The sequence below is a fragment of the Sceloporus undulatus genome, chromosome 5 (assembly GCF_019175285.1).
Source record: "Sceloporus undulatus isolate JIND9_A2432 ecotype Alabama chromosome 5, SceUnd_v1.1, whole genome shotgun sequence".
NCBI lineage: Eukaryota > Metazoa > Chordata > Lepidosauria > Squamata > Phrynosomatidae > Sceloporus > Sceloporus undulatus.
The window spans coordinates 156,263,171-156,284,539 of NC_056526.1; the positions used below are offsets into that span (position 1 = coordinate 156,263,171).

General features: G+C 39.3%; 1 protein-coding gene across 8 annotated transcripts in view; it reads left to right on the top strand.

Annotated features, from left to right (window-relative positions):
* SCLT1 (sodium channel and clathrin linker 1) overlaps window positions 1-21,369 on the top strand; it is a 98,243-nt gene that overhangs the window by 34,645 nt on the left and 42,229 nt on the right. For 6 of the 8 annotated variants that reach the window (XR_006103918.1, XM_042466554.1, XM_042466558.1 and 3 more), the window contains 4 exons: window positions 9,269-9,343; window positions 15,053-15,198; window positions 19,056-19,266; window positions 20,842-21,038. Coding sequence is in view for 7 of the 8 variants with exons in the window: in XM_042466554.1 (XP_042322488.1) it covers window positions 9,269-9,343; window positions 15,053-15,198; window positions 19,056-19,266; window positions 20,842-21,038 (629 nt within the window). In the remaining variant the exon portion in view is untranslated. The remainder of the gene's footprint in view (window positions 1-9,268; window positions 9,344-15,052; window positions 15,199-19,055; window positions 19,267-20,841; window positions 21,039-21,369) is intronic. The other 2 variants (XM_042466555.1, XM_042466556.1) reach the window with 2 other exon arrangements.

The window sequence follows — 21,369 nt, forward strand, 5'->3', positions numbered from 1 at the left end:
TGGGATGACTGAATTGAACAAAATTAAAGCAACAAGGGGCAAAAAAAACCTGGCAGTTGCCTAGGTTTCACCCCATTATTGTAGATTCGAATGATATACAAGATAGCAGGAGTAAAGAAACCAGGCAGTTGCCTGAATCTCACCCCAGTTTTGAAAACTCCAATAACAATAAAATAGAAAAAGGGGACAAAGACACTGGGCAGATGGCAGATAATCGTCCCAGTCTACAGATCAAACAATTTAAAATTACCAAAAAGGGGGGGGGGGGTAAGTGACCAGACAGTAGCCTGGATTCTTCTCTGAGGAGATAAAAATATCTTAAAAGGAATTGGAACAGGGGAATGAGTCCAGGCAGACACAGAGCTCACACCTTGAGGGGGAAAATATTAAGGAAAATTAGCTGAGGAAATAGTGGTAGTTCAAAAAGATTCACAAAATATGTCAAGGTCCATCATGTCCAGTTTTGGACAGAAAATATCACTGTCAGGGCATATATCATGAAACAATTGACTATATTCAATGCTACTAGTGGGGGAATCAAACAAACAGTTAACTTGGGCAAAAAGAAACTTACAATCACTGACAGTGAAAGGAACACACAACATCATGGCAGATTATTTGAACCACAACAAACTCCATCCGGGAGAATCAGAACTAATTAAAACAACATTCACAAATCTACAAAAGGATCGGGGTCCATTTACACTAGACCTATATTTGCCATAGTAAGAAATTCAAAATTACCATATATACTCATCTACAAGTCAAAAAATTTAAGTCCAAAAATGGGCTCCAAAACCCTAGATAGATGTATATATGGGTCAGTACGGTAATACTTCTCCGTGAACCTTGGGAAAGCTGTGGAGAAGGGAGAGAGGAAAGAAATCTGAGCTCTATCTCCTTTTTTGCAAGCCATCAGCCTTGGAGAAGGTTATGGGAAAGGGAGGGAAAGTGAAGGCTTGTGTCCACATTTTGCATGCCCAGTCTGTGACCCTTGGGAGAGATCCAGAGAGGGAGAAGGAAAGGGGAAGTGGTGTTTCCCCCCTCCATTTAGATGCTTTGTTACATGCCCTTCCATGCAATCAACCCCGCACACTTCGGTCCTCTGGGAAGAATCTGCTACAACCTAAGAAGACCAGATTTTCAGCGGTGACCCAGAGGACCTTCTCATCAGCCTCTCCCAGGCTCTGGAACGACCTGCCGGACAAGATCCACCATATTACCACCTTGGAAGCCATTAAAAAGGCTATTAAGATGGATCTCTTCCGGCAGGCCTTTCCAGACTAGGTTAGATCCATTAGATGTGTCTCCCCACTCTAATGATACCTCTATTGTTCCGATATCAAAATTGATTGATACCATCTCCCCCTCATTTCCTGCACTAATTTGCCCAAAATTTTAGTGTATTCCTATTTGACAGTTTTAAATTTGGATGTTTAATTTCTTTTTATGGGTTAATCACTGTTTTTATGATGGGGGGAGGGTTGGGATTTTGGGGGTTTTTTAATTATAATTTTTAATTGTTTGATGTTTTAATTATACTGTTGGAATCCGCTTTGATTCCTTTGTGAAAATGTGGAATATAAATAAATATTATTATTAAATAATATTTAGGGAGCCCTGGTGGCGCAGTGGTTAAATGCCTGTACTGCAGCCATTCACTCAAAACCACAAGGTTGCGAGTTCACGATCAGCAAAAGGGCCCAAGCTCGACTCAGGCTTGCATCCTTCCGAGGTCGCTAAAATGAGTACCCAGACTGTTGGGGGCAAATTAGCTTACTTGCTAATTAGCTTACTTGCTGTTCACTGCTATGATCTTTGGAATAGCGGTATATAAATAAAACAAATTATTATTTTTATTATTAGTAAATATTATTATGCCCTTGAGTTTGACCCTCTACTTATCCACGGGTCATATCAAAATCCATGATTTTGCCCCCAAAACCTACCCTTGAGTATATATCATGAAAAGATTTTATTTGATAGATGAAAACAGGAGAGCAGAGACACACGATGCTTTATCCACATGATGGTCAAAGGCCTGTCATGCATTTCCACCAATTCAAATATTGCAAAATTCATTGGGAAAATAAAAGAGGAGAAGACACAAGTGGTACTGGTAATGCCTGCTGGCCATGCGGGCTCCCCCTGTTAGTAAAGATGTTGGTGACATGATCCCAAAGGTGACCAGTCATACCAGAAATATTGACACAAGGCCCAATTTAACATAACAATACACAATGGTGGAATTTAATGGCTTGGAAATTGAGTGGAAAAATTACTAAGAAAAGGATATTTGCAAGAAGTAATAGAAACAATGATGTCATCCTGAAAAGATTCCACAAAATCGATTTATACAATGACATGAAGGTTTTTGGAAACTGGTATAATAAAAAAGAATTACAAAGGGCAATATAACAATTAAGTGTGTACTATAGTTTCTGCAGGATGGCCTAGACAAAGGATTGAGGCCAAAAACATTAAAGTGGCAGGTAGTTGCACTTTCAATAGCCCTAGAATCTGATGGTACAGCATTATCACATCGTCTGCACTTAAAGAAATTTCTAAAGGAACCAACATTACAATCTTTCCCAACTCAACATATATCCCAATCTGGGATTTGAATTTAGTGCTAAACTAATCAAATCTCCATTCAAACCATTTTCAGAAGCAACACTGTGTATATTCACTTACAAGGTTATATTTCTAGTGGTGATTACATCAGCAAAGCAAGTATCAGAGTTGTCAGCTTTATCAGTGGATCCCAACTTAATTCAAAATAGAACAGGACAAATTGGTGTTGACAGTGGTTCCATCTTTTATGCCTAAATGTCCAAGAGCAGCTACATCACAGACTGTGCTTTACCTACCAACTTTTTGTCCAAATCCGAGCCATACGGAAGAAAAAAGATGGCACACCTTAGATGTTAAGAGAGCAGTAGTTTGTTATTTGAAAAGGACAAAACATTTTCAAAAGAATCATTGTTTGTCTCATACAATCCAAGAACAATTAGACATAAGGCTTTGAAAACAATAATAGGTAGATGGATAAAAATATGCATTTACCTGTGTTATGACTTGGAGAAATTATCAAGGCCACATCCGGTGTGGCCACATTCTACAAGAACAATGGCAACCACCATGGCCTATTCAGTTTCCAGTTTGTTACAAGACACATGTGAAGCTGCAGGATGGAAGGAACCATCAACATTTATTAGACATTATTAAATAGGCAAATACCATTCTGCAAAGGCTGCATTTGGCAGAACAGTATTGCACTCAGTTGTACCTAGCCAAGAAGCCCACCCTAAGTAAATTCTAACAGTCACGGATTGATCTTTCATGCCATCCCATGAATGATAGTTTGTACTTACTATGAAAGGTCATTCAGGGATGGCATGAAGAATCTATCCACACCCACCCAAGAAAATTGGTTACTGTATATACTCATGTATAAGTCTAGAAATTTAGGTAAAAAAAATAACCAAAAAAACCTGAGTCAACTTATCCATGGGCCAATGTAAGTACTGTATCTTAACTCTTATTTAAAAAGAGAAATCATCCCCTGGTGAAGGGCAAGAGTATAATCTGTCCTGGAAGCACCAACCCTCTCTATTCTCTTATCCATCCAGCAATAAGTGGGAGCACAAACTTTGTGGCTGAAATTTTGTAGGTTCTTTGACATTATTTTGGTTGCTTCATCCTTTTGATCCTTTGCTATATGCCCCTAAGTTTTACAATTGACTTATCCACGGGTCACATCAAAATCCATAATTTTTGCCCCCAAACCTGCCCTCGACATATACACAAGGTTGACTTATATTCGAGTATATACGGTAAGTGAAATAGATGAATAATTGGAGATGTAGCTTGATAATGAAACTGTCTGGGAAGGGCAGGAGTTCAATGGACATAACTGACAAAAAAAGAAGAAAAAGGAATGTTGACTCCTGCAGACGGCTGGTACGTGGGAAGAACCCATCAGTCATGGATTGATCCTTCATGCCATCCTTGAATGGACCTTCACGGTAAGTACAATCTCTCATTTAAGGCAGTCATTACAGGAGTTACTGTTTTTACAGGCTCTTGATTTGTAAAGAAACATTGGGGCTCAGAATGTTCTACTGTTAAGCATAAGTCTTTCAGGCCCATTCTGCAGTCTGTGTTCAGCTTGGCCCAGCAATAATGTCAACTTACAGAATTCCAGCAGACATACTGTAACTCTTTGTGCTTATTCTTAAGGCTGGATGGATAAGAGAGTAGAGAGGGTCAGTGCTTCCAGGACAGTTTATACTGTTGCTTTTCACCAGGGATGGTTCCTTCTTTTAAATAAGAGTTAAGATACAGTACTTACATTGACCCATGGATAAGTCCACTCACGTTTTTGGGGTCAAATTTTTAACCTAAATTTCTAGACTTATACATAAGTATATACAGTAGATCTCTCAGTAGCTGCCAATATCAGTTGTAGGACTAGTGGAATGTTCAGTGGCAATAACAGAAATATAATGAGACTTATGATTAATGGGGAGATTGATTCTCAGTCTTTGCAACCAGTGTTTCATTCTACTGTATATAATTTATCAAATAGCCAGCACTTAAAACTTTCAGTGAATTTATATTGCAATACTAAACTTTGAGCCTCATAGTCATTTTCTGTACTTGATAAAATGAATTTTAATAATTATTCATTGCTGATTTAATGAATTTGATTCATAAACCAGATATGAATTGCTGCAATGTGATTAATTTAAAAGTAATTATCAACAGGTTCTGCAGATTTCAATACATATATGCACAACAAGCAGGGTAGAAAGTAAATGCCTGTACTGCAGCCATTACTCGAAACCACAAGGTTGCGAGTTCAAGACCAGCAAAAAGGGCCCAAGCTCGACTCAGGCTTGCATCCTTCCGAGGTCGCTAAAATGAGTACCCAGACTGTTGGGGGCAAATTAGCTTACTTGCTAATTAGCTTACTTTGCTGTTCACCGCTATGATCTTTGGAATAGCGGTATATAAATAAAACAAATTATTATTATTATTATTAACTCTAAGCAATTCAGTATGAGTGAGGAGCCTGTTTCCAAATGGTTCCACCACAAGGTAGGTGTAATCAGATGCCGTTCTAGAAAGAAAATTATATTTGGTAGATTTATCTGATGATTCAGACGCTGCATAAGATGGGAGTAATATAAGTTAGTTGGTCCTGCTGGACAATAATGATGACAGTCTGGCTCTGATTCAAATGACCTGAGTGAGATGATTCCTTTCAGGCTATTTAGTAATGACTGTATTCCTATCCTTTATAAATTATAGATGCTTTGGGCCTTGGATGTGTGAAGTATGTAAACAGATCAAGATGATGATACAAAAAATGGGATCAGATAGCAGTTTCTTTTCTGAGGATTTAGAATTCTGTTATCAGACATGTTGGATGACATTCCTCCTCTGAAGTGCAGACAAAGCACTTACTAAATTTGTATCAATGACTAGTATTTCAGCAGGCAGGCAGTGGAGCAATTAGCAGTTTCAGTGGCTTTGAGGAACACAGTGTTAGAAGATGGTGAAGGAATGAATGGCAAACAGGTTTGAAGGAGGAAACCTGAGGCTTCAGCTTAAATTGCTTCAGTGGTCAGTTCAGTGTTTTCTAGGGCAGCTGTTCTTTGAGTAGAGAACATTTTCACTGACACAGATGCTAAGCCTGTGCAGTGTTATGACCACATGGTTCTTAACTCCATTTTATAGTTGATACCATTCTCGGTTTGGCATCCTTTGTGGCTAGATAAGTTGCACAAGCAGCTGTTGTCAGTCATGCACTCCTTGGTAAGGTAAAAATGTTTGCATGAACAGTCAGTGCATCCTCTGATTAATTAAACCTGGAGTGAAGATGCATAGGATTTCCAGTTCCTTACTTTTGATTCTGAAAAAAAAGAAAGGGAATGTTCTAACTAAGGGGAATAGTGGATTAGCCTCCTGCAGACTTTCAATATTGATATTTCTTTTCCTTTCTAAAATTATTACAGTTGTAACTCAGCAACAAAAGAGATGCGTTTTTCCACAGGTCTTTCACAGGGATTTCTCCCCCCCCCCCATAGAATGGGATTCTGTTGCATGACAAAAGATAATCAAATTATATACACACCATATAATATAGGTCAGAAAGATGTGAGAGGCTAATGGCGCCTATGGTGGGTGCTCCTACTGTCAGAGATTAAGCAGAAAAGAGGGCAGAGGCAGCAATAAAAAAAAATAATACAAGACTTCTACTTTAACACTTAGGGCTAAGGCATCTAATTCTGTTTCCACAGCATCCTTGTGTTGATTAGATAACAAAGATCTGGATTTTAATTCTTTTCATGGAGAACTTTATTTAATACGTACAGAGTGTTGTCGTTTATAGTTGATGCTATTGTAGATTACATTGTATTTTCAGTTCAGCTATAACAATGGCAGGACTTTATGGCTGAAGGGACAGGACATCGTTCCTAAGTCACAGACAAATATAGCTTTTTTTCAAAAAGAGGTCTTTGGTTGAAAGAAAACATTTTAATAATTGTTGGTGATGATTTTAGGTTTTTAGAAAGACAATGCTTGTATCTGTTTTAAAAACAAACTTAAGACTGTTTCTTCCATTGGCTCTTAAAGAGTTTTTTTGAAGAAATGTGAAGCCCTCTACCACATGTTTATAGAATATTTTCTTTTAAACAGTTGGATAAGTTGAGGACAGGGTGTTTATATATGTATTTCCTCCTGTGCACATTATTTCTAAAAACTTAATAGCAGGTCACATTAAAGTCAAAATAGTAGTCCATATACCTGTGCTATGTGCAAGCAATTGGCTGCCAGCTGGTTGCAGGATTTCAAGAAAGAAAAGTAGTTTCAGCCAGTGGGCACAAATAAGCCATTTCTCCCTTACATATTAGGGGGGAAAGCTGCCCCCCCCCCCCCACATCAGCTTTAAAAGCACTGACATATGGTATCTTTGTAATTCTTGTTCTTGAATTCTTTTTCTCTGTTCTTTTTATTAGTGCTGTATGTGTCCTTGTCACTATGGAGTACTGGAGGAGACAAAATGATTTTCTTAATTTTACTAACAGTGATGAGTTCTTCTGTTCTCCCTCCACCTTTTTCTTGCTTGATTCATATGAATTGGTAAACCTAAGCCAGTTCCTTTCAGTTTAGATGCTCCTTAGATTTGTAGAACCATTTGCAATTTAAATTAAATTTTCCTTGACTTCCAACACTTCTGGATTTGTTTTGCTCTTTCTAAAATATGTTTGAAAGGCTGTAGTTGACATGAGCAATTCATTTTTTCAAACAAATATTCTGTGCAAATGAATTTTCAGTGTCAAGCCTCAGACAATAGTAAAGTTCATGGCAGCCTCCCTGTCAGCAAAGGGCTTAGTTAATTCCCATGTGATTTTGGATTGCTCCTGTACAACATCCAGAGAATGAATGTGAATAGTCATTCCTAGATATGTAAGGTAATACAATAGGATAAGTGGTTGACCATTTTATCATTCATTTAATTGGTGAGATGTGGCTTCATGCTTTCATTTCTAATTTCTCATTCTACTTTCTATACTACATGTCATGTTTTACTGGGCAAGGCTGTATAATAAAAACTGTTATAAGTAAGAAAGGGATCAATGGTTACAACTGAAAGAGAACTTGAGACTCCTGTCTCTTGATCAGCTGTGGGAGAAGAAAACCTGTGCATTTGTGGATTGCTCCTCAGCACATTCAAGAATGACTTCACAGTGAGATACCCCAATCTCATTCTGAATAAACATTAAAAACAGTAAAATAGTAACAGTTTTTCAAAAGTAGAAGGGTTACCTTGGAAGATGTTTGGCTTTTCTTTAATACAGTCTTTTCAGCAAAAGTTAGATCACCATGTGTCAAAGATACTTTAATTCTGTGAAATAAATCAGATACCCAAATGGATCTGGCTTAAAAACATTGATAAGTTCACAGTGAAGAGAAATTGTTTTTTCAGTGAAGTATCACAGCATGTGCTCAAAAGATCTAGAGAGTGTGTTAACAGCTCTGAAAAATAAGATGTCTGTAGTCAATTAAGGCAGCTACTTGGAGACACAGTGGAAGCAAGAATATAAGCCTATTTGTTGCCTGCACTGCCATGCAATAAGCAGAATTACATGCTGTAATATGTATTTGTTAATTTTATTTCAAGTCATATGACATTTCCTCTGTAGCTATTGTCCAGTTTCTTTCATCATTTTAAGCTGCCTCAGTATACCAGAAAGGGTTCAATCGTGCTAAAGAAGTTGCTTAAGAGAGAGCAGGTTGCTGGCCAGCCAGTCACATCTCACAGCAAGACTATGGCCTCCGTTGAATGAGTAGTCTCTCCTGTGGAAAACCCGGAAGAGAATTGCCATAATCAGACTGGACATTGGAACAGAATTTTTGAATGGATTCCCTACTCATGCAGACTCTCTTTCCTGGAGAGAGTCTGACCTTGACAGTAGAGATACTTGAATCCCCCTGTTTTCAGACCAGTCACCATGCAGCAAGGACCAAATCCTTGCTCCATGTCATGTGGCTAATGACAAAGTAACACATTCAAATGGTTGTCATGAAGGCCATAAACTTCAGAAGTAACCTTAGAATGGATATTGAAATTTCCCAGAACTGCTGATTTAGATTCTTCCAAGTTCATACTTAAAATGATGTTGGTCAGAGAAGCTGCTCAGTAGTTTTATAGATTGTGCACCAGCAGTGTCCCCAGTCTGTCTCTGAGGCCAACAATCAAATGCAGGTCCTCAATTGCAAGGTGAGAAAAACTGAAACCACAGCAGTTTTTCTACACTTAAATCTCCAGTCTATGTTGGTGTTTGTATCATATATTCAATTGGGAAAAACCAGAACCAATCTGTTCCACCTAGGTCTTGGTAGTATGCACCAAATTGGCCCTCTAGTTGTTAAATCAGTGTGAATAATCTGGTTACATTCAACAGATAAAAACATCAATTCCTTTGGATATGGTTTGACAGCACATGTTTATATGGAAGAAAAGAAGATGGGCATTTTAAAATCTCTTTTGAGTAATAGTCCATGAAGTTTTTTTCATTCAATTTACAGAAAGTACTAAAACCCTGTTGACCATTATTTCTGAAAGCATTTTTACATTTGATACTGTTTTCTGCAAAGAGTTTTGTGTATCTTAATGGGTTATCGAGTCCAGATATAGTTATGTATGATGTACTGGGTTTTTTAAAAGAATGTTTACCATTTGATTACTTGGTAGGAATGTGGGGAGAAGCAGAGCCAAATTGAGCGAGCTGTTAGAGAAAGACGAGCAGTAGAAGAAGAACTAGCAAAGGTGAAACTTCTTTTCTGTTGTGTTGTTTTTATGCATTTATTATATTAAAGTTTATATATCTAGAAATGTCATAACTTATTTTTATTAGGTTGTATGCCTTAAAAAAATCTTGTCTTTCCCACAATGTATAGAATGGGCATTGACAAAGCATTTGAGAAATATTAAGATTATTCCAAGGTAGATACAAAGTTCCTGTTCTGGTAGGAATGTTTGTCTATTTATGCCTTTTCACCTGTCAGTGAAAACTAGCCAATTAACCTATTAGTGAACACTTACAGAAATACTTTGCATGACTCCTAAGCTCAGGTTTGTTTGTTTTTTAATTCCACATGAGAAACATGCTACTCTGGGATTGCCATTTTGTCCCCTCCTAGTGGCAACCCCATGTTGTGTGTGTATACAGAAAAGATGTGATTGGGAAACTTGCCGAATGAATGTAATCTTTCTCCTTAAGATATAATTATAGGAATTAACTGAAAAGCAGTGAAGATTATGCAGGAAGTTATTGTCAGTACCAATGTACTATATATTGTCAGCTACTTAATTTCTGTTTGGGATGTGGCTGGTGGAGCTACTGGGGAACATTTTCAGAACTGACTTAGCAGTGAATTTAAGGGGCGAAACAGACGGCACCTTTGTGTCAGCTTCCCAGCGGCTTGGAGGCATGGCATTTAGACAATGCATGCCCCCAAGCCAGCAAGAAACCGCAGTGAAGCCACCTGCTCAGTCACATGGGAGGCAGCTTTGTGGTTCTCCAGCGGCACAGTGTTTAGATGCCACACGTTGCAGGAGCACGGAAAAGCCGGCACAGTGGCAGAAAAGCTGGCATTTTGCCGGCTCAAAAAGGAGTGGGTTGCTGCTGCTGCTGCTACTACTACTGCTGCTGCTTTTTGCACCAGTAAACAGCTGGGCTGGGAGCATGGCATGTAGTTACATCAAGCTGCCCCTTTAGGGCCGTCTGTTTTGGCCCTATGTCTGTCAGAAAATGTGGTCATTATAAGTGAAACTGAAGTCCGTCCACGGACTTTAGCTCAGGTGGATGGCAAGCCCAGGAGACAAAATGGCATGTGTGGTATGCATGGGAGTGCACTGCCATTAGAATCAATGAGACTTGAGGTACCACATTTTTTCACAAATAATAATAATAATAATAATAATAATAATAATAATAAATTTTTATTTATATCCCGCACCTTCCTCTCGATCATGGCGGCTTACAGTATAGACAATTTAAAACAACTAATACACTACAATAGCAAATCCAAAATACATCACACTATAAACAATAATAAAAACACAGGCTAAAAGCCCCAAAGCCCTTCCCTTGGGCCACGAAAGAGAGGAGGACCACAGGATTTTTAATCGGGAATGCTGTTGAACAGGAAGGTCTTCAAATCCTTCCTGAAGGGTGCCATGGTGGTAGTCGAGCGAGCTCAGTGGGCAGCGTATTCCAAAGGCTGGGGCAGCAGTGGAAAATGTCCTCTTGTGGTGGAGGACAATCTAGCCCCAGGCACCTTCAGCTGCTGGCCCAGAAGGCCTCCTGGGAGTGCGGGCGGAATGTACGGGGAGAGGCGATCCTTTAGGTAACCTGGACCCAGCCATTTAGGCTTATAGGGTAATAACCAACGTCCCTTATTTCTCATTGGGCCCGGAAGCGAATAGGCAACCCATGGAGACTCTTTCACAACACTGGTGTTTATATGGCTGGTCCTGGGAGGCACCAGTGAACCAGCCGAGGCTGCCATGTTTCTGAAAACCATTTGCAGCGTCCGAGTTTGATATAAGGGTTGCCCCAAGTCGAAGTACACTTGCAGCAATCCAATCTCGAGGTTACCCAGAGCATGTAACCAACAGTTTCTAGGTCCCTACTGGCAGCCATGTATGTGCGCAGCTGGCGAATAAGCCGAAAGCTGATAACAGGTTGCTCTTGAAGACCGTCGCGTTCACCCTGAGCAGATCAGGTTGTTAGCGAACGAGTCAAGAAGCATCCCCCAGACTGCGCACAGAGAGTCCTTCACAGGTGAGGCGACTGTGACACCGTTTGAACAGGTACAGGGAACCAACCGCCATTCCTGACCAGGGAAACCTGATAACTTAGTACCTCATCATTTCTTCTTCTACTGGATTCAATTGAGTCGGTTTTTTCACCCCTCATCCAGCCCCATTTACTGACTACGCCGGAGCATGCGCACGAGAGGCGAAGACGCCATCCCACCCAGTCACTTGCATCAGTGCGGAGACATAGAGAAAAATGGATTCTGGTTGCGTGTCATCAGCTTACTGCATAACCCCCGCTTGCGCCCCTAGGTCTATCCGGATGGCGGGCGTCTCAGACAGCAGTCCCCTATGTATACAAAGGATCACGTTATAATGGCAACTCATGCCGTTCCCATACACAAAGACATGCCAAGCGCTTATGTTCCGAATTTATTGTTGAAGTATAACTTGCTGTGTAGAAAAAAATCCTTGAATGCAGTACAGTGGTACCCCCGGGATACGAACTGCGCCGGTTACGAATTTTCGATACGAAAAATCCCAAGGGTTATTGCTTCGGCTACGAGGAGTTTTCTTGCGGTTACAGAAAAAAACCGAGCGCTATTTCCGCCACCGGAGGGCACAGGCGAGTTTTTCCATTAGCGCCTATGGGAATTCGGCTTACGAAGTTATTTCGGGTTACCAACATTAAACCAACGCGGAAACGAAATAATTCGTACCCGGGGTACCACGGTACTCTGGATACTTGCGATGAAGTGAAATTATGCGATCATAAGCTGTTTTCGGTAAAAGAACTTGATTCGTCATTTCATTCTTTAATAAGTTTGACTTAAATATAACAAGAGTTGGGGGGATGAGCTTAAATTCTTACTTCATCCAGGAAGGCTTCTGGCCCAGCAGAATAGAAAGGTGCAATCCTCTGTAGTCTGGTTTCCCTTTCTGGTCCCACATGCGTTCCCCCCAAAATTATGTTCCGAGTGGGATGCATTCTGACATAGTGTACGAGGTGTTTGATGAGAGCTGTAGGAGAGGAACTGACCAAAACCACATGGCTTTAAATGAAATCTTAAAATATATAAATTCCAAAGAGCAAATCTTGATTTTACTATTTTATATAATGGACAGTTGTTTATACATGCCATTGTTTTTAATGGGACTTGAGCATCCTGGATTTTGGTATCCAAAAGAGGTCATGGAACAACCCCAGTTGATACCTGAGGGGCCCAGTATTCCCGAACCAAAATCATCCACATGGGTGCTGAGATAGTGGACATCTTTACTTTTTGATGGTTATTCTACACAACTTTGTTTCATACACAAAATCATTTAAAATAGTGTGTACAAATTAACTTCGTCCTTTTAAAGTAGATATGAAAATATAGATGATACTGTACATAACGGGTTGTCATTAGTACAATATATACAGATATTCCAAAATTTAAAAAACCCTCTTGTCCCAAGCATTTAGATAAGGGGGAGTCAGTTACCATAACACTCTTCCACTTTGTGGAGCATCGAGAGTGATAGTTGTCCCATGGACATTTTTAAATCTCTGCTGCAAGTGCTCTTCATTTCTTCAGTTAGTGGCTGCTTCTCTGACTAATGGTAAGCTGATTTATTTGGAGGAGGACCACCTTAAGTAGACATATCTTTCCATATTACATAATAATGTTATGTAAGGCACTCCAGTGAATGCTCATGTTGGGGCGGGATACAGACGGGCAAAGTGTGATTCATGACGTCATGAAGGTAAGGCCTTCAGACGGGCCTTACCTGATGCCCACCTGAACACACCCCCGCAGCCCCAAGCGGGAGAATGGGCATTAAAAAGGTGCTGCTTTTCATCCACGTCTTGCCTCCGTTTGATGCGCAGCGTGCACCGTCCGTCTATAAGCTGCTGAACCGGTACGCCAGATAATTGCTACGCCGCTAATTTAAGTTGCCCATTTAAAAGCTCTGTCTGCTGCGTCGCTAAATGAGTCGGGGTCCTAACATGCGCAGTTTGCAAGTCAGGCTGTAATTGCAGCGTCAGCTGCCATGCAGTGTGGGAAGCTGTGGCACAGCTGCAGCACATTTAAGACTCCTAACCCTAACCCAACCTAGAGCAAACATGTTAGCGCATGCGCTGCTTGGAAAGTTGGGACTTTAAAGTGCACCCCTACACACATTCCGGTGCCATTTCACCTAACATAAAAAAAACGCTAAAACGGTAAATATTTACATATGTACAAGGGAGGTGTATGGGGATGGCAGGGGGACCAGCGGTGGCCAGCGGAGACAGCTGTGGCTCGCGCATTGCAGATTCAGCAGGAGCGCGGGACCAAAGGAGAGGAGCATCTATGATGCTGGTGACACTGGCAAGTGCAAGCGGACAAGGATGCCAACACTAGCTATCACAGCTGGCAGGAGCCACCCTTGTTCTTGGGGCAGAGTGGGGGGGGGGGAAGTTTTAAAGGGGCTGGCACTTTAAATGTTGCACATAGGCTTCCTGCCACCGCTGCTTAGCGCTGCAGCTGCGCAGCTGCGCATCCACCAGCCGGCAAAGCAGGAAAAAAAAGCCGCGGTTTGTGGCCGCCCGTGAGAAAGCTGCCTCTCTCTTTGCGTGTCCTCCGAGGCGAGCGGTTGAAAACTCCGGGTCTGAAACGGACCAGGTGAGGCTCTTCACGTCTCCCCATGTGGAAGCCCAACCACACCTGAAGCCGACCCAAGGGCGGTCGGTCTGAAGGCTCCGTATTCAGCAGAATACACCTCCAAGACGGTCCTCTTCTCTTCGCCTGCCCGTTCTGTAGTCCACGCCTCGTTTTAAAAAAAAAGTCAGTCCTGATTGGTGATTCTGCAGAATTTATCCCAGTTCTGTTGGACACCTCCTTGGTTTTCATGGTGACATTTGTTTGGATATACAGTGGTACCTCGGGATACGAAATACCCAGGTTACGAAATTTTCGGGATACGAAAAAATCCCATAGGAAAACATTGTTTCGGGTTACGAATGTTTTTTCGGGTTACGAAAAAACTTTTGGTGCTTTTTTCGGCTTTTTCGCACGGAATCGCGGCTTTTCCCCATTAGCGCCTATGGCAATTCAGCTTACGAAGGCTTTTCGGGTTACGAACGGTGCCACGGAACGAATTAATTTCGTAACCCGAGGCACCACTGTACTCTCCAGCAAACTCTAGGGCCTTTCAGAAACAGGTGTGCTTTATTTGGGATTGTTTTGGTACTAGAATTGGACACAGGTATTACATAGACTCAATTTGACTATTTGTGTGACTTTTGGAGGTGGTGAATAGAGTTTATTTATGTATGTCCTAGTGACAGTGTGTGTGAGAATACATATGTAACCAACTGGTGACTTATTTGTGTCAGAATAAAAATAATTTCACAATGCTGAGTATCTTGTGTCCATCAAGAGATAACAGTGCCAATTAAATCAATTTCAATTCCAGGTTGAAACACAATTAAGATGAGATGGGAGAATTCAGGGAGGTGCATACTTCTGCAAGGCTTTGTAATGCAACACAGTTCATCAGTAAAAATCTCAAATAAATAGCAGAACCTTTGCTTCTGCCTGAAAGATACTGGAGTAGACAAATCTCTCTTAGTGGAAAGCAAATCCCGCTTCCTTTAAAGTATGCAGTGGGATAAAAAACACCTATAACATTCTTTCCTGACCAAAGAAAAATAAGTAAGAGTTGTTCTGTAAATGAATTAATCAGATATACTGTGAAAGAAGAGGAAATGAAGGTGATTACAGAAAACAAGAAGAACTTTACCAAAGATGTCTCGTTGCTGAACGGGCAAAAGATGATCTTCAGTTAAGTCTGCAAACAGCACAAAACAGAATCAGACATTTGGAAATGAAGTAAGTAACTGGCTGTAGCCAAACAGGTATTGACTTCATAGTTTCATAGTTGTTCTTTTAAGTCTTTTGAGCTGAGATTTTCATGGCTTATACATTTGTATACCCATTGTTTTATTTATATCCATATTCTCCGTTATTTTAAAGAGTTATTTCAAAGTTTAAGCATGACAAACATTTGTTGAGTCTTCTCTTTAAAATGGAAAAGAACATGTTTTTATTACAGCTCTCTGAGTTGACCCCATGATATACAGCAGTGATGGCGAACCTATGGTACGCGTGCCAGAGGTGGCACTCAGAGCCCTCTCTGTGGGCACACATGCTGTCACCCTAGCACAGAGTTTGCCAGAGTGTCTTACTAGAAAGCCAGAGGATGTAGCACTTTGCAGTAAATAAGTGGGGTCTGGGTTGTAGTTTGTGCACTCGGTCTGTAAAAAGTTCACCATCACTGATATACAGTGTTCAGATAGATCCCAGTTTTCTGTATTTCCAGTTCTGTTTTCCATTTTAATTTGTGTATGCTGATATTTTTCAGTTCATCCTTTCCTTTGTACGACAAGAATTTGAAAAATCTAATCAATTATGTTTAGGAGCCTGAGTATATGTGACTCTGCATCCTCAAAAAATACCAATATCTCTTTCTGCATCATTGTCTTTGAAGTCCACATAGTTTGATTAGCGTCTTTGTCCAGGCACTCACAGCAAGTAGAGTTTAGAAGTCACACTGATCACATGAAATAATCCATGATATTTGGATTGCAGACAGTGAGGGAGCAGGGGAATAATTAAGTAGAAAGTAGGTTGTTGATTATTTGCTTATGAAGACCTTATGAATGAGAGACTTCTAGCAGCCTAGGTCATCTATGGCTCTCCTCAGATATTACTCAGTTAGGGCTTTGACATTCTAATCAGACCACTTGTAGAGTGGTCTTTTTGAACTGGCTTCTATTTCAAACATCATTATTTCCTTCTCCAGTGAGTAATTAAGTATTCCTTAGTAATAGATGATTAAGCCTTCAGTCATATATTGAGCTGTGAGTTTCCTGGGCTGTATGTGATCACAGTCCCACTTTTTTTTTTTAGATGGTAAGCCTGAGGGCAGGGAACTGTCTAATTAAAATAATAATTGTAAGCCACTCTGAGAAGTATGTATGTATAAATAAATAACATAAAGACATTCTGGGCAAGAGGCAGAGCTCTGCAGAGTATTTAAAAGGCATTGAAGGGTGAAAGAGCACTCTGAAACCTGGATCAGGCTAAATAACATCCCTGTCCATGTAGGAAGAGCAAAGTACTTGAAAAGGTGTCCCTGCTCAGGGAGGCATAGAAAGAATGGCAGAAGCTGGCTGTTAACTTGATGCACATGAAAGGACAGTGAGAGAAAAGTGTGCACACACAGAGAGAGAAGGGCGGCTCCAGATTTGTCACCACTACAATTTAAGATCTCCCTTCCCATTGGCTTTTTCCATGGGTTTAAAGTATGTCATTAAAAAGGGGTCCACATCATTGTCATAGGATTTCAAAACAAATGTTTTCTTAGAGTTCATAACAGAACCAGATTGTGCTCAAGTATGCATTGGGATAAATTCCTAAAGGGTGATCAGCCATGTATATTAACCTGGAATATGGCTTTCTTGATTACATCATTATACTGCAAATTCAATCATGCCATTGTTTTGTTAGTTTTATGATGGGTCCACTGTCTGTAATGAATCCTTTTTAGGTGTACAATTTAATATTCTTTTGCTGCTGACATTTATCAAACTTGAGACCAGGTAAGAAACAAGTAGTAAGAAATTACAAAGACTAAAGTAGCATGCCACAAGTGCAATTGAATTGAAGTGATATTCTTACAGAAGTTTCAGTACATTTTTTTCTTTGTGAAAACACCCTGCAGCACTATGACTATTTAATTGTCATATTTTATATTTTACTGTTGTTAACCGCCCGGATTGGTTTGCTAGAGGGCGGTATACAAATAAATATTATTATCATTATTATTATTATTATTATTATTATAGCAAACAGGAACTCATTCCTTTAATTGTAAAATGACAAATGATTTTTAAATTTTATTTTTGCTAATATATTCATATCCCTTAGGCTAAACCTACAGCTAACTTGAAGAACTTTTGCTTGAACTGCAAAACTGCACAAATTATTTTGTCAGCCTGCAAAATTTTACTTTCCTGTATATATACTAAGTTTCAGTTTCAAAATTTATCTTCATTACATGGTGTAATAGCTTTGGAAGACATTACTATAACACATGAGTTGTATGTGGATTATTGGGGGGAACATTTAGAAAAGCTTTCAAAAGACCCTTAAAAATCACAGGAATCAAAAGCTACAGGACATCAGAAACATTACTTAGTTAAATAATGTTTATGCCTCTTCAAACATTTCACAAATGAGTACCAGTAGAGCTTTTATCTAAGAAAATGTGTTTTAAAATTCCAGCCTTAAACTTTCATTGATTAAAAAAAATGACTGTTCCAGTCTAGTATCATTCCAATCTAGTGAACCTTAAGAAAATCCAACAAATAAAATATCTGTTGGAGATCATTAAGCATGACAGTTTGGAAATTTACAAAATCATGACTTTATTGGGATCTTTCCTTTCCCAGTAAAGCTGTATAATTCCATATCAGTCTCCATGATCACTAAAACCCCACAGTATAAGGTCAACAATTGTATGTGGTATTGTGTGCTACTATCCCCGTTATAACAGCTGGAAAAGCATAACAGTCTTACCTTCTGGGAAAGCAGAGAGCAAGCCTGCACTCTCCTATCTGTGACACCCCTTTCAATATTTAAAGAATGCAGTAAAATCACCCCTCAGATTTCTCTTCACCAGGTTGAACATTCCCAACTCCCTCAAACTTTTCTAATATGTTATGTTGTTTATACCTCATACCATTCTTATTTTTCTTTCCTGAATCTGTTCTAGTTTTTCTTTAAGTTACCAGAGGGTAGATTTTCATTAAACATCAGAAGCAGATTCTTGACAATTAGGGTGGTTTGGCAGTGGAAACACTTGTCTAGAGAGGTGGTGGATTCTTTTTCTCTGGATGTTTTCAAAAAGGGACTGGACAGCTTAGGCTACACATCTGTACTCTTCTTTCCTCTTCCTTCCTTCCTTCCTTCCTTCCTTCCTTCCTTCCTTCCTTCCCTTTTTGTACATGCTTTTTTTAATTTTCACTTCCTTAATTTTGCTGTGCATCTACATGTACTTTTCCAGATCCCCCCCACATGGTTTTAATTTATTTGTTTGCTTTGCAGTTGTGTTTATTTTTCAATTCATTTGTAAATTCCCAGCCTTGTTGGTTGTTGTTTTTTTCCATTAGCATCTCTAATCATGGGATTCAATCTAATATTTCCTTGAACTTGGTAAAGCAACCTTTCTTGAAATTCAGGATCTTTGTTTGCCTACATACCATTAGTTCTCCATATTCACAAATTTTTGTATCCACAGATTCAAGCATCTACAGCTTGAAAATATTTTAAAAATATATAAATTTCAAAAAGCAAGCCTTGACTTTGCCATTTTATATAAGGGACACCATTTTACTGTGCCATTGTATTTCAAAGAACTTAAGCATCCAGATTTTGGTATCCATGGGGGGTCCTGGAACCAAACCCCAGCAGCTACCAAGGGCTTACTGTACTCTTTGCAGAGACACTCCATCCCAAAATCTGGAGCTGCCATACTGCCACCACATCCATGAGTTATGTGAGACATAGTTCTACTCATTTTTATGCTAAATACCAATCAACTGATTCATAATGAGGTTCAAATTACTATGCATTTGGTAAATATACCTATGGCATAATTTCTGACTATTGTATTTTGTTTGTTGGTTTTCCTTTGTTTTAAGCTATGAGGAAGAAATAGGCCGTTGTCAGGAAATGATCCACAAGTTGCAAAGTATTCTAGACTCTGAAAGACAGAATTGTGGCTCTGTCAGTGAAGAATGCTTAAAACTACAGCAGGAGAATGAACGGTTTCAGAAAGAAATTGAAGATTTGAGAAAATTGGCCATGGAGGCACAGCAAACTGCCAAATTAAAGGTATTAGTGTTTACATACTACAGATTTTATTTCACATCCTTGGAATGATAGGAGAAAGTTATTTACAGGGATATGGAGTATAATTTCTCATCACAAATTTTAATTTTCTTATTTCTTTTGACACTTCTCAAATTCACTTCTTAAATTTGCCTGTTACATTAGTTAGTGTGCATTAAATACATAGTTTAAACATTTCTTGTTAGTACCTAAATAATTTGACTAGGTGAGAAATAGCACATAGTTATTTGTTCTTCTAGCAACTGCTTCCTCATAGTGGAACTTCCGCTTTCATCAGTAATGTCCAATGCTTACATTTCTGGCTTGATTACTGACAAGCAAATGTAAAATGTTATTGTAAAAGTCTACAATTTCTGGTTGTTTGTAACCAAAAATAAGTAGCCTAGAAGTAAGATCTACTAGTAAAACAGAATACAGTACGGCTCTCATATTCATAGGGGATACATTCCTGGACTTACCATAGAAATGCGAAAATGCAGATAACAGTGAACTCTATTTAAATGAATGACATCTGGTAGAAGCATACCACAGAAGCATGCTGGAGGACCTAGAAAATGCCTACAGAGAACACCTCTAGGAATCTCTATCTCCTCCAGTGTGAGTCTGTGGTCAACACCTAGCAGAAGCATACCATAGAATGGCATTGAAGGACCTAGAAAATGCCTAGAAAGAATATGATTTTTCAGATGCAGGTAAGTGAAACTATGGGTACCAATCCAATGAAAATATGGAATACGAAATAGTAGCTATTTCATATATACAGCCTTAACACAAAAACTTATATATGATAATGCCCAAACCTAGATGCCAGCTTTTACCTTTAGTTGTTGCCTGTCTTATATTGTGTATTTGAGAAAAAGATAAGCAGAGAGCATGCCTACTTTATCTGAAATATGCCTACCCCCTTGCCTATTAATTAGTTAACATCTCATCTCTCCTTTCCTCTAACTGAGCTGCTTTTACTTTTTAATGGCCAAATTGCTCGTGACCATATTCTTTTCTCCGTTCCGTTGCTTGTTGTGTCACTTTATTTAGAAACAAAATTTTGCCCAGTTTAATACTTGGAGAATGCATTGTACATAGCTGAAATAATTAGTAGCTATGGGAAGCAGATGGAACAGGCAGTCTAAAGGTTTAACTCTGAGAGCAACAGAGTTGCTTCAAACAGAGGGCTTCAAACAGAATGCTTATTGTACAGCCTCAAGTATTCAGTGAGGAAATGAGTAAAGGATGAAAGATCTGTTTCCTACAAACAATTATTGCTTGCTATAGGTGATCAGGTGTACTAATCTGCATGTTTCCTCAAGGGAATTTCACTTGTTTAAATGAAAGCCCTTCAGCTCAACTGACTTGTTAAGTGGGCTTTGTAAAAGAAGGTAAATTCATTCTGAAATGGAATCTTTCAGTATGTATTTTGTGTCCCTGATTAAATGTTCATTAATCTTTTAAAGGTGGTTGTAGCATGAGTGTGTATATGGGTACACTGACAAATTTAGTCCTATAGAAAAAGACAAAAGCGGCTTCTGTTCCAACATGAGGCTTTTGTTTTTACTATAGATAAGCACAATGGAGAATGAACATTTAATAAAAGAACATGGCTTTGAAGTACGACTGAAAGAAATGGAAGATGTGAATCAAAACTCCACTGCTGAACTGAGACGTCTGTTGATAGCCCAGCAGAAGGCAACTAACCTGTGGAAGGAAGAGACAAAGAAATTAACAGAAGTTACAGAAACCAGAATAAATAATTTGAAGTAAGTTTTTTTCCTTTGACATTTTAACTAATATAGACCTGTTACAGACTGCCAAAATAAAGCTACTTCGGGTCTCTTTGGAGGTATACTATTTAAATGATGCATGCATCCTAAGAATCTGGAAGCTGCACCAAAAGCTGCACTCCGATATCTAACTTAAGATGCAACAGAAAGGCCACAAATTCTAATTACATTCCTTCTAATTATATTCCTTGTAAGTAGGTTAACAGTCCAGCTCTGACATGCTTCTAAGGAACTCAACCTTTCCCCTTATCTGTTATGGCTGAAACATGACATGTTTTCATATAATAGAAGGGACTACAAGGGCCAT